The sequence below is a fragment of the Solanum tuberosum genome, unplaced genomic scaffold (assembly GCF_000226075.1).
Source record: "Solanum tuberosum cultivar DM 1-3 516 R44 unplaced genomic scaffold, SolTub_3.0 scf00319, whole genome shotgun sequence".
In the NCBI taxonomy this organism is placed as follows: Eukaryota; Viridiplantae; Streptophyta; class Magnoliopsida; order Solanales; family Solanaceae; genus Solanum; species Solanum tuberosum.
The window spans coordinates 178,214-191,575 of record NW_006239243.1 but is presented as its reverse complement, the minus strand read 5'-3'; the positions used below and the strand labels follow the sequence as shown (position 1 = coordinate 191,575).

Genomic DNA, 13,362 nt, shown 5'->3' with positions numbered 1-13,362 from the left:
GGGGTATTGTTATTTATGATCTGTGGAAAGTCATTAATTGACTGGTTACACATGGTGGAGTAGTGAGTTGTGACAGTTTTTATTAGTGCATGTGCATGCAAGAAAATATACCAAAATGACAGAGCAAACTGAATGGTGCAATGCCTACTAAATTACAATTGGATTATAGTCACTCAGATTATACTGTTTTCTTTACATGATTCTTATCTTTTTTTTTCATGTGGCAGCAATGCATCACCATTCACCTATGTCTTTGGCTTTTCTAAAATGTAGTGCCTACATAATTATTGTTTTTGCCTATTTTACCAAGAAAACAAACAACCCAAACCTGAAAAGACCAAAATAGTCCTTGTAGGATGACAAAATCCTTTAATGCATTTTCACTGGCTCCAAACTTATGGGTCCCTACACTTGTAGACGTATAATATTGCTAGTTATTCCCACCGACACTCTTCAAAGTAACCACAAAAACAGTATTTTGAATTTGACTATCCTATTTCCATTTCTAGGGATAAATGAATTCCCCTGTTCTTAGACACAATAATTTTACTTTAAAGAAAAGAAAGTGACATGTTCCTAAGGTACTGTTCAATGAATTTACTGCCAATGTGTGTAAATGAAAATGACAGTTTTTTTTAATGTTTAACTAACTATGTTTTGGGTTGCTAAACAGGAGCATTAGGAACAGCACTGAGAGGCGAAAACTTGGATATTTCTCATGTGGGACAGGAAATCCTATTGATGACTGCTGGAGATGTGATCCCAATTGGCAAAAGAACCGCAAGCGTCTTGCTGATTGTGGCATTGGATTTGGGCGCAATGCTATTGGTGGTCGTGATGGTCGTTACTATGTTGTCACTGATAATCGTGACGATGACCCTGTTAACCCCAGGCCTGGTACTATTCGTCATGCTGTTATCCAGGAGGAACCCCTATGGATTGTGTTCAGTCGCGACATGGTCATACAGTTGAAACAGGAGCTCATTATGAACAGTTTCAAGACAATTGATGCACGTGGCTACAATGTTCACATTGCCAATGGAGCTTGTCTCACAATCCAGTTTGTTACCAATATTATTATCCATGGCCTACACATCCATGACTGTAAACCAACTGGAAATGCCATGGTGAGGAGTTCAACGACCCATTTTGGCTGGAGGACAATGGCTGATGGTGATGCCATTTCTATCTTTGGCTCAAGCCACGTATGGGTTGATCATAACTCACTCTCTCACTGTGCTGATGGTCTTGTTGATGCTGTAATGGGCTCAACTGCCATTACTATTTCTAACAATCATTTCGCCCATCATAATGAGGTGCTTTTAATGTTTGAAACTAATTTGTAGATTTTTATCTCTGATTTCCAGAGCTGTGGAGCTAACTTCAGGGGCTCTTTTTGTTAATGCAAACAGGTCATGCTATTGGGCCACAGTGACTCCTACACTAAAGACAAGCAGATGCAAGTGACAATTGCATACAACCACTTTGGAGAGGGTCTCATTCAAAGAATGCCTAGGTAATTTCTGCTCTTGGACTTAAAAATCCGAACAAGTTGGAATTGACTATATAACTATCATTACTTGTCAAACAAAAGATCAGAAGTAAGTGTATTGATGTTGAGGGTTTATTAAAAAAAATGCAGGTGCAGACATGGCTACTTCCATGTAGTGAACAATGACTACACTCACTGGGAGATGTATGCTATCGGTGGAAGTGCTAACCCCACCATCAACAGCCAAGGAAACAGATACCTCGCCCCAACTAATCGTTTTGCGAAGGAGGTAATTTAAAAGCCAAAAACTGTAGATGATTGCTACTTCATAATGTAGTGAATTAACAGAAATCAATTGAAACACAGGTAACAAAAAGGGTAGACACAGCAACAGGTCAATGGAAGGGCTGGAACTGGAGATCATCAGGAGACTTGATGCTTAATGGTGCCTATTTCACTCCATCAGGTGCTGGAGCTTCAGCAAGCTACGCAAGAGCTTCAAGCTTAGGTGCCAAGTCCTCTTCGATGGTCGGTGCCATTACTTCAAGTGCTGGTCCCCTTGCCTGTCGTAGAAGCAGCACTTGCTAGTACAGCCAGCTTCACTCTACTCTATCATTTATACAGATTTACCAAAAGAAAGTGTCCCTTTTTCCTTATTCCACTGTTAGATTTCCATTCTTACTACTAAAAAGCACTACTCTATAGTCCTCCCAAATCAAAGTTATATCCCATTGTTTGTCAATCAGTCCATTCCTCTTGGCAAGTGTACATTTTTTACACTGTCAATTCTTCAGTTCCTATCTCAAAGCGTTGTGCAACCTCGGCCTGATTTCAATTCAAGAAAAGCCAATGTCTGTTCTTGAAGCAGGTGCAGAAGCGTTGTCCATGCCCATTTTCTTGTTATTTTTTTTTCGATCTCAAGAGTGCTCATCTTCCTCATCCATTGGTTTCTTCTAACCACCACCCCCATTCTATCTTTGTGATGCTGTGAATCTTTTTAGTCTGCTATATTGTGCTTTGGCTATTGTGTTTTTTTGCCTTTTTTATTACTATAGGAGTGAATGATTTTGTAAGTTTTTTCTTAGCTTTTTTGAGTCATACAAGCTATATAGTGTGAATTGTCAAGAAAAATGTTATTGGAAGGGAAAGTAAAGAAGAACCTTTCTGTTTGAAATGATGCAAAGTTACTTACTACCTTTATATATTACCTTTTACTTTCTTGCTTTGTCATTGTCAATGCAAACATTAATATCATCTTGGTTTTGCCTTCTATTTTTTGTGTTAATTATCATATACTATAATTTGATATCAATTACACTTGTTCAATTTTTGCTTTTCAATTTCATCCTCCTGGTAGTTGCCATAATGGTGGTAGCATGTGCTTAAAGATTGCTAAAGAGTGTAAAACTAACTTTAGTAATGACTAATGAGTATGTCTTTTGAAGTAATGAAATACTGTTAAACACTCCACTTAAGCATAATCTAATATTTAATGATGAAAAATATTCTGTCACATGGGGTTACTTTTCTTAATTCTCTATAATTTTGGCAAATCACCAGATAGTTGGAGAGATGATGATGTGTCATTTTGGATAAAATTAAATATAGTATCTCTCAAGAAAGTGGTATCGTTATATCGAATAACTATAAATTAGGATCGCCTATATGAATATTTACTCTTATTATGTATGTGTTGCTCTATTCAAGCTCATCTCAGTCCAATATAATTCGATAAAATTAGAAAAAAGGAAAACAGCTTTCAATTGTTGTGTGAAAGGAACATAAGTGAATATAGATGGTGCACCTAACATATTGCTCCATTGACTTGATAGGACAATAAGCTCAAGAGTCTCAATTTCACATTATGGGGGGAAGAAAGGAATTAAGATATGCATGTGAGGATGGACCCCATAGGGCATGTGACCTATTCTTTAATTTTGCCCCAATTGAAAACATAGCTTTTGTAGTGTTTGAAAGAAGGGTGGGTGTCTTTCAATATTATTCTTAATGAGATGACCAACTTACCACATGTATACCCATGTTACATGTTATATGTAGATTGAAAAACATAAAAAGTTATAAAGCCCTAATTTGGAGTTGTCACATTCGATACAATTACACAACCCAATTTAAATCCATGTTTGCTCATGTTAATTATGATTATTGAGTCCCAAACACTTTTTATGCATACTTCTCCCTTTATAAACCGATGAGAATTTATCATGAATTGACAAGTTTTGTGTTGGTTTTCAGACTATTGCAAACCCTCTTATTTATCTGAACTTGACCAGCAATGTGAGCAAGCCCAGACAAGCGTACCGTGTATGTAAAATATAAAGTAGATTTTTAAAAGGATATTCTCCATGTACTTTCCTAATCACATGCTTAATTGCTTCATGAATAAATATGAAACTTTCCTCTTTATACTAAATTGCTAAGTAGATCAAGAATATGTGGTACAATTGATTGATTTGAGTTCAAAGTGGTATAATTAGTACCCATCCTTTTTATGATGAAAGGCAATATTTATTGATATTAGAAAATAGACGAGATCAAATTTGGCAAACCACAATGATTATGCTGGTGAGTCTATTCTAGCCTGAGAGCAAAATGATAAGTAATTATCATAATTGATTACACAACTAATCATTTTCATCTTGTAACCTTGGATGCCTTTCAACTTTTGTACAATATGGTACCAATTGTTTTAATTATAGTTTGCCTTTAGTTTCTTAAACACTACTCTTTCTAGCTATGATAAGAAAGGTCATGATCTAGAGAACATGATCTAGGATGATTTCCAACCTCGTAAGCTAGCTTTTAAGTTGAGTTATATGTCAGATACAATTTCCTAAGATCGTATCAAGTCAGATCCGTTCATGGTTTACTCAATGTTCACTCCAGATGCCCAGTCCTGAACGTTGCAAGGGAGAATATTAGAGTATCAACATGTTGGTTATCAACCTCATATGGGGATTGAGTTATATCAAATATTCATGTTCCTGAGCCTACCCCCATACCAAATGAAACTTAAAATAAAAAGAGAAGTTGTGCTAGATCATAAAATCTACTAGCAATAATCATAAGTTTCAAAATTTCACGTATCTCATCCTTCACGATATTTTATCTAGGAGAATAAAAGAAGCTTACATTGTCATCAATCATAGCTCTTGAGCAAGAACGCGAAGATTATGTCACTACCGAGGCATACATCCTAGTTTTGGGTAGTGGAGTCAGTCTGGAAAGTGTATCGAGCCTCAGCAAAGTGTAACTTCACTAGTTCAAGAGCTTTACCCCGGTGAGAAATCTTGTTCTTTTCTTCCTTGGGCATCTCAGCGTAACTGCAACACAGTTCTATAAGTTAGTACTCTCTTCATATCAGATGTTCTTACGTTCAATAGGAAAACATTCAAGGGGGAAGGATTTACGTCTGGTCATAGCCATGAGGTTGAAATATTGGATCCCATCCGAAATCATTGGGTCCCCTAGCTGGTACTATCCTTCCCTGAAGAGCCATGTTCGCAATGTTAGTTCTATTGTTCACATAGTTCAACAAAGAAACATTAAGCGAAAAATCTATAAAGTTTCATGAGTTCCTCATTTAAGGATAGGATCCAAAATAGTCTTATAAGGATGTTAATACAGGGAATTTTCGGATTATACTCCAAAGTATGTAAATAGCGATAACATTGCAAGAAATTCACTGGAAGCTCAAAAATTGAGAGCTTATAGACATGCCTATCTCCTAGGACTATTTATCATCAAAAAATCAAGAGAAGGTAAAACCACTTTCACGAAGAATATCGTATATCTCTGGAGTTCTCTTAGTTGAGTGAAAACTGATGTGTTGATTTTATGGTGGCGCTAACAGAAAAAGAAGCACCATTGTAAGAAATATAGGAACTACTTTCCATTTCTCTTCATCAATAAAGAAATAACCAGACCTCTGGTACTTAACATAAAACGAAATAACCACCGAGGACCATTCTAGTTTGAAACATAGCCCTGATCAGCAGAAATAATAATGGAAAAATTGACCACAAAATCTAAAGGAAGAATTCATGGATTACAGAAGCAAATACTTACCAGTGTCTTCCCTACAAAAGTCATTGGCTCTGTATTTGGCCCAAGAGCAAGTGAAAAGATACACATGGCATATGCTGTTTTATCCTCATAAGCCATCAATAAGTTGTTGAGACCTAGAAAATGTCCGGAAAAAATTTAAAAGCAGAACAGAAAAATAGAGTGATTTAACAGAAAAGGAGAACACCAAAAATTAAGTTCAACGCAATTGTATATGAGGAAAAGCAAGCTTCAATTACCTTCATGACTGATCTTCTGCAAAAACCACTTGCTGCAGAACGTAATATGGCAAGCAATCCCAGACATAAAGCAACAATTACAAAGCATATTATGTCAATGGCAAAAGAGAATAGTTAATAAGAATTGGAAAATAACAACATAAACAAACATTACAAAAATTTGGCATGTCCATCAAAAGGGAGTTAGGCAGAGCATTTTATTAAAATTTAGATTGAATATGATCCAAGAAGGTAAGTCAAATCTTTGGAAAGAATTCCAACCTCTTATAAATTCACCTCAATTCGTTAATGTCCAACATTCTCTCCATTTTAAGCGACTGACCTAAAGTATTAATGTAAGGTTTTAACTTTTATTAAGTAGTAAAATAAGGATTAAAAGAATTGGAGATAAAAGAGAAACTCTTTAGAGTAGAAGTGTCTCTCATGGCATGTTTACATTATCAGGATAGTATAAAAAGTGCAGGAAAAAAGTTATCCGTCTAGGTAAATGATATGAGCAGGGTACATTCTCAAAGGTAAGTTCCACAATTTCGCGTGCCAGACACTGTCCATAACCAATTTCAATGTGAAAGGTTACCTAAACTCCAAATATTATTTAGTACAGGAAAGAAATAATCTGGGAAGTCCTATTAAAACAAGATTCTGCCCATTAAACAGCGACTAGAAATTATAACAAATTTATTGTCCTCCTCAGTTATGCAGTTTAAGTTCATCCAACAAGCACTCCTTGTTGGACAAAAATTGATCTAAGAAAATAGTTTCTACCTGTTTGGATTGGCTTTTGGCTTATGACTTATAGGATTTCTAACTTATGGCTTTGGCTTTAAAATAAGTGCTTATAAGCATTTTTTAACTTTACCCAAACACTTCAAAACTACTTGAAAGCTATTTTGGCTGTAAAACACCTCAAATAAGTCAATCCAAACGGGCACTAAGTAAACACTGAAATTGGACTATTGGTCATTTGGTTGAAGCAAGTTGAAGTATTGAACAAGAGTTAACAATTGTAATGACTCACACACATCAATGTAAGTCAATTTTCCCTATTTGGTGTAAAAAAATCCATCGCAAAACATTATCAACAATTTAACACAACCAAACAGTAGAAAATGGTTTCATCAAGCAAAACATCATCAACAATTTAACACGATCAAACAGTATAAAATGGTTTCATCAAGGGAGATATTTGTTGTTAAAAAGTATCTTAAAGCATACCAAGCACAACTTATAATTCTGAGAACACTGAACTTTATAAACCACATGCCTCAAGTAAGGAAGTAGCTTGTAAGTACTAACAGATGTCTAATTGACTGAAACAACTTATCGCTATAAACAAACCAAATATTTCACACACATTGAAGTTTATTAGTTCAATTCATCTGTGAACAGAGACAAATTGAGAGCTATAGGCCTCATATTGAAGAAACGGCACAATGGTTTATAACAAGAATATAAAAAGAATATAACTCTAAATATCATAACGGATATTATACAAAAGTATAAAAAGAAGAAAAAACACTTAACTCAAGAGCAGAATGATAAAAGAGAAGATGAACTTACATGTAAGGCCCTGCAACAACAAAAAAACTCAGCACCTTAGTTCATTGTCACAACTCAAATAAAAGCACATATACTGATATTGAAGCATGTACATAAGTTTGTTGAGTACCTGGGAGACCCTTAAGGGCGTTGAAACAAAGACAAGTATCCTCAACTAGCACTGGTCCATTCACCTGAGAATTTTTCCAACTCAGTCAATTTCCCAACGATCACAAACAGTGAATTTAAAATCTATCTCTCATAGATGGGGAGAAAAAAACTACAAGAGGACAATTATAAAATAAACAAGTGTTCATATCTCAATGAGTGGTGGTTCTGTATTTAGCATCATACTATTAAATATCAAGATGTTAGCATTATATCACTTGTCTCATATTAAAATATCAAGACATTGCAAATGCTCAGGTGAAAATGAATACAAGATACCATAAGGGTTCAATATCGCAATAAAACCTTAGTCTAAAGTTGAAGCAGGAACAATATGACGACAAAATCCTTCAGAAATTAACCTAAAGAAACCAGAATTTATTGATTAACCTTAGAGTGGTAGGCAAAACTACCACGCGGCTTTGCTGGTTGGAGGTCGCACGTACCTGGTGGAATATTCAAGGTGCTCCACTTTTATCCCCAAAAAAACCTTAGGAGTGGACTACTTATAGTGCTTGGTTGAAAGGTTCATTCGAATGGATACTCTAACAGATTAACATTATACACAAGATAAGAACTTGAAGTACTATACCAAAGTTGGTAGACACGGATTCAACTAAAATCTAATAAAAGGGGAATTGGCACCTACATGAAATATCTGCTTTTGCTATTGCATACAAACAGACAATACACACTCATAAGTTGGGAATAAGTGCTTATAGCTTATGACTTATAAATTAGGAATAAGTGCTTAAAAGCTATTTTGGCTTAAAAAGCACCTAAAAGAAGCAAATCCAAACATCCTCTATAGTACTTAGTTGAAAGGATCATTGAAATGGATGCTCTAGAGTATTAACCACTATAACTTTGGCAGACATGGATTCAACTAAAATCTAACAAAGGGAGAATTAGCACCTACATGAACTACCTGCTTTCGGCTTTCGCTATTGCATACAAACTAGCAATACACACACATATATGCATATACAATATATGCAATAAAGCCAGGGTACACTACCTCTTTAGCAGCAATTCTTGCTTTTTCTTTTGATATATCTTCAGGCTCACCTTGAAGTTCTGGCACTAAGATCAAATTTTGACATAAAGGGGTTCAATTTTTTAGCAGAAATCATTGAAATTAAGCTCAAGTTACATATATGAAATCAAAAACACTGTGAACTTACAGTCAAGCTTAAGGGACTGAAAGGGAATAGACTGGCCAAGAATTGCCCTAACTTCCTCCAACTTTTTAGCATTTCCGGTAACAAACGTCACTGACCGCGGCAACACCACCCCAGAACCCACCGTCCTCGCCGCCGCCGCCATTATCCCTTTCTCGCCGGAAAAAAAATTGCTCAGTCGAAGGAGGGAGATTTATGGTCTATGAGTTTTTGTGCTAGCAACTTCAATTAAAAATAAGTATTAGTATAAACCTTTTTCTTAATTAATATTTATTTATAGTATAATTAAATAATAATTTGATGGAGAAATATCATATCAAAAATTTAGAAAATATAATAAATTTGAATTATTGAAAGTTATAAAAGTTAAAGAAAGAAAATATAATCATACAAAATTGAATCGACAAAGAAATAAATATTTGAAAGATATTATCACAAAATAAATATTGTAATTTTTGGACATATTTGATTAGCGATAAATTTGTTGATCCTCAAACTTAAATTTCTAGTTGATATTTTTTTTTAATAAAAAAGTCCATCGTTTCAAATTGTTTCCTACTTATCTTAGTAGTATTGAATTTGTAACTTTTAACGAATTTATTTTTAATCTTATGTATATTTTAAAGATAATTTAAAAAATCAGGTTTTTTATTCAAGTTATAAGTGGATTATAAAAGGATATTTTTACGTAACAAATGTGTGTTTAGTCCTTTTGTGAACATCATATTAAAACTATATAATTTGAAATTATCCAAGTGTCAATAATAGTTGATTTAATTAGAATATCATTTTATGTGCTTCTTTAATAAAAAAAAAATAACAATAAGTAGTGGTTTAATTGAAGCAACTAGGGGTGTCAAAAATGAATTCAAACATAGATAACCCGTCCAATTCGCCCAGAATTTTAAGGGTTGGGCTCAAGATAATTTGAATTGGCTTCAATCTCAATCCATTCAAGCCTAACTCATTTTAAGATAATCCTCTCAATTGAGCCCAATTCAATCTCCAATTTCAACCCGTTTTAAAACTATTTACTAAGATATGTTCCTATATTAAAGGTATAAATTATTACATATTTAACATCTTTTAGGATTTATCTATCCATTTATTACTTTTTTTTAAAAAAATCTTTAGCTGAAATTCGAATGGTGATTATAAAAGTTAAATATCACTATGTTAAAATTATTCAGATTAATCGGGTCAAATTGGGTGGGTCAAGACCCAACCAATTTTTAGCCCATTTGAGCCCAATGTAAACTTGGGCGGGTCAAGACTCAACCCGATTTCTATTTCAACCCAACCCGTCCATTTGACACCCCTAGATACAACCCATCAGGCTCTTGTTGGGTTTGGTCGGTATCGCCCCGTTATCCTTCCACTGCACAGAGCGGAAACTATTCGTTGCTCAGTGAAATCAGCGAGTAATCACAATTCACAACATTATGTTAGTCCTTTTGTGAACATCATATTAAACTATATAACTTGAAATTATTCAAGTGTTAAATAATTGATTTAATTAGAATATCATTTTATGTGCTTCTTTAACCAAAAAAAAAAAAACAAAAAGTGGTGGTTTAATTGAAGCAACCCATCAGGCTCTTGTTGGGTTTGGCCGGTATCGACATGTTATCCTTTCACTGCACAGAGCGGAAACTATTCGTTGCTCGTGAAACCAGCGAGTAATCACAATTCACAACATTATGTTAGTCCTATGAACATCATATTAAAACTATATAATTTGAAATTACCCAAGTGTCAAATAGTTGATTTAATTCGAATATCATTTTACGTGCTTCTTTAACCTAAAAAATAACAAAAAATGGTGGTTTAATCGAAGCAACCCATCAGGCTTTTGTTGGGTTTGGCCGGCACCGGCCCGTTATCCTTCCACTGCACAGAGCGGAAACTATTCGTTGCTCTGTGAAACCAGCCTCACGCAGTCTGCTCCACTTTAAGAGCCCAGCAGCCCATTCCTTCGATTGGACCACAAGGCCCAACTCTGTACTTGGACAGGGCAGGCCAGATATAAGCCCACCAGGCCCAACCTTTCTGGAATAGCCCAATATTCCACCACATTATTGCCCCCAGTTGGGTTACAAGCCAAAGTTACTGAGCTCGGCGATTAATATTGTCTCATAGTTCTTTAATATATGAATGAAAATAGATGTTCCTTGACGATGTGGGAAAAAAATTCATGAATTATTTACTCATGAGAAATAGAAAATAAATAATAAACTTCAAATCGTTGATAGAACATATATATTTACTGATGTTATGAATATCATTTATAACGAGAGGAGTTTTGATCAATTTCATTAATTATCTAAGGAGAATTTTTATCGTCTAGAACAAACATGAAGCACGATAAAATTTTAAAAATATTCATGTAATAACTTACAAAAGCTTAGACCATTATTTAACATTTTCTCATATGACTTTCGATTTGTTCAAAATAGATCTTTCAGACATGAACGAGAAATTTCATAAATTGTAAAAGAAATAAAAATAAAATCTTATACTAAATCGAACAATTTTTATTTTTATTTTTATTTTTGAAGAAAATGAGAAATGTTTTTTTTCGTAGGATTAATTCGAGGCCCATTTCTTTGTTTAGATTATATAATAAGGTCCAAAAACTAGCCCAAATATGTAGTTGACTGGATGATTATTCTCAAATAAAGTGTTAAAAAGAAAAAAGAAAAATGGAAGTCACATGATTTGTCATAATAATCATGTGACTTACCCCTAATCCATATTTAATACTATAATTTTATTTTATTTATGAATATGCCTTTCTTTTGTTTTCCTAATAATTGAAGAAAAGAATCAATACCGCAGACCAATGTTCAAAGTTTTTTTTTAACAATATCTATATGAAGACTTGAGTCAAAAAATTAATTAACTAATTAATACTTAGCTAATTTAATTTAGTCTAATATTTTTTATTAATGTCTATACGTCTATCTACCTTGCACATGACAACAATTAATTTTACCCAATAACTTTCATCACCTCTTGTTATTTTTCTCACATTCTAAAGTTTCTTCTACCCTTCTTTTGGTTAATTATTGTTAATGTTGATCACACTTTATATGAAATTTAAATTTCTAAATATTCAAGTCTTACGATTAGGAAAAATCTCTTATTTCTATCTATTAATAAGATAAGTATATACTATTCTTAATTTACCAGAAAATATTAATATGTATTTAATGAAGTTTTTATTAGTTTGATCGATATATGAGCTCTCTATATATATATCATGCCCAATCCAATTTACTTGAGCTTTACACTTATATTGACCTCCAAACCCATAAATAAAAGGGAGGAGAATCTCATTTTATGAACAATACAATTTATGAAAAATATAATATGAGAATTGTTATAAATATATTATATTATGAATATCTCTTTTAAGTACTCTTATAGCTTTTTGAAGAAGCTTGCAAATCAAACAAACAACTTACAAGAGTTTACGGGAGCTTCGTAAGTCTTAACTATATCTTTATTGCCTTGTACAATATTAACTTACAATGCTATCCTTCTAAACAAACCTTACTTTTGTGTAATAGTCCACAAAATTCGATCGAAAAATACATGCAAGTAATATCAAACTCAAAATGCTTTATTTGAAATATGTCTCTTATTCAACCAAGTATCAACTCAACGACCATCGAAGATAATATCAAACTCAAGATGCCCCCATTTGGAAAATGTCTTATTCAACCAACTCAGTGACCATCGAATTGATTGGTGTCTTATATTTTTATTATTATATAATAACAAAGAATATATAATACTCATTGTCCCTTTTTTATAAGCCAAAGTGTGAATGAGTATAGGGGTTTTAGTTGACACTTAGACATAGCAAAACGTGTAAAGATTCCAATAGGGAGAGTTTTAGTTTTCCAAGGCCACAAATACCCTTATTTTAGGGAAGTAGGTTCTTCTTTGCAGCGCCGTTTATCTTTATCTTTTTTGGACCTTATTGTCCAAAACCTTTTATTTATGGACCAAGAATACTATGTAGTAGAAAAAATAAATCATGATAATAATTATTTAAAAAAAAATAATACTACCTAAAAGTTATTATTTGTGAAATTTATCCTTTTCCCCTTTAGGCATACTATGTTTGAAATATATCATTCGATTAATTCAAATTTTCATCGATAGATCAGCTAAAAGAGGTCAAGTTTATGTATGTTGAAAAGGGGTTTATTACAATTGGGAAATGAGCGGAGGTGGTCGAGGGGAGTGGTGAAAATATAATTTATACCTTTTGTGTGTAAAACTCGCATAATTAGATTTACTAAAGGAATCGAGCGTTATATATAATAAGATTATTAACAATCTCTGATAGTTATTGAATTATATAGTTTGAGGTTTAGACTTATATACGATCAAAATAATTATTTTGTACATTTCAATTTATTATGTGAAAAAAAATTATACACTTTTTAATTCGAAAACACTTAATCCAATACTTCTCATTTTACACGAAATTTTTTATTAACTATATAAATATTACAAGGTCAAAAAACTTTTAGCATACAAAAGCTATGGAATAATTAAGTCCACAAACTTTTAAGTTTTATTTATTTATTTCTTAAATTGCCTATAAATTCAAATTATAACCCCCCCCCCCCCCCTCCCCACTAAA

General features: G+C 33.4%; 2 protein-coding genes across 2 annotated transcripts in view; one reads left to right on the top strand and one right to left on the bottom strand.

Moving 5' to 3' along the window:
• The window catches only part of LOC102605687 (probable pectate lyase 8), a 5,277-nt gene extending 2,560 nt beyond the window's left edge, over window positions 1-2,717 (top strand). The window contains exons 4-7 of the mRNA XM_006360266.2: window positions 674-1,316; window positions 1,413-1,516; window positions 1,643-1,781; window positions 1,859-2,717. Coding sequence (XP_006360328.1) covers window positions 674-1,316; window positions 1,413-1,516; window positions 1,643-1,781; window positions 1,859-2,080 — 1,108 coding nt within the window. The 3' untranslated portion in view covers window positions 2,081-2,717. The remainder of the gene's footprint in view (window positions 1-673; window positions 1,317-1,412; window positions 1,517-1,642; window positions 1,782-1,858) is intronic.
• Window positions 2,718-4,530: 1,813 nt separating this feature from the next.
• LOC102605347 (inosine triphosphate pyrophosphatase) lies at window positions 4,531-8,930 on the bottom strand. The gene is made up of 8 exons (XM_006360265.2): window positions 8,706-8,930; window positions 8,540-8,604; window positions 7,484-7,547; window positions 7,375-7,384; window positions 5,815-5,846; window positions 5,579-5,691; window positions 4,921-4,997; window positions 4,531-4,833 (listed from the first exon to the last, which is right to left on the bottom strand). Exons 1-8 carry the CDS (start codon window positions 8,845-8,847, stop codon window positions 4,707-4,709), a joined length of 630 nt encoding a protein of 209 aa, XP_006360327.1. The 5' UTR covers window positions 8,848-8,930; the 3' UTR covers window positions 4,531-4,706.
• Between the last annotated feature and the right edge of the window lie 4,432 nt (window positions 8,931-13,362).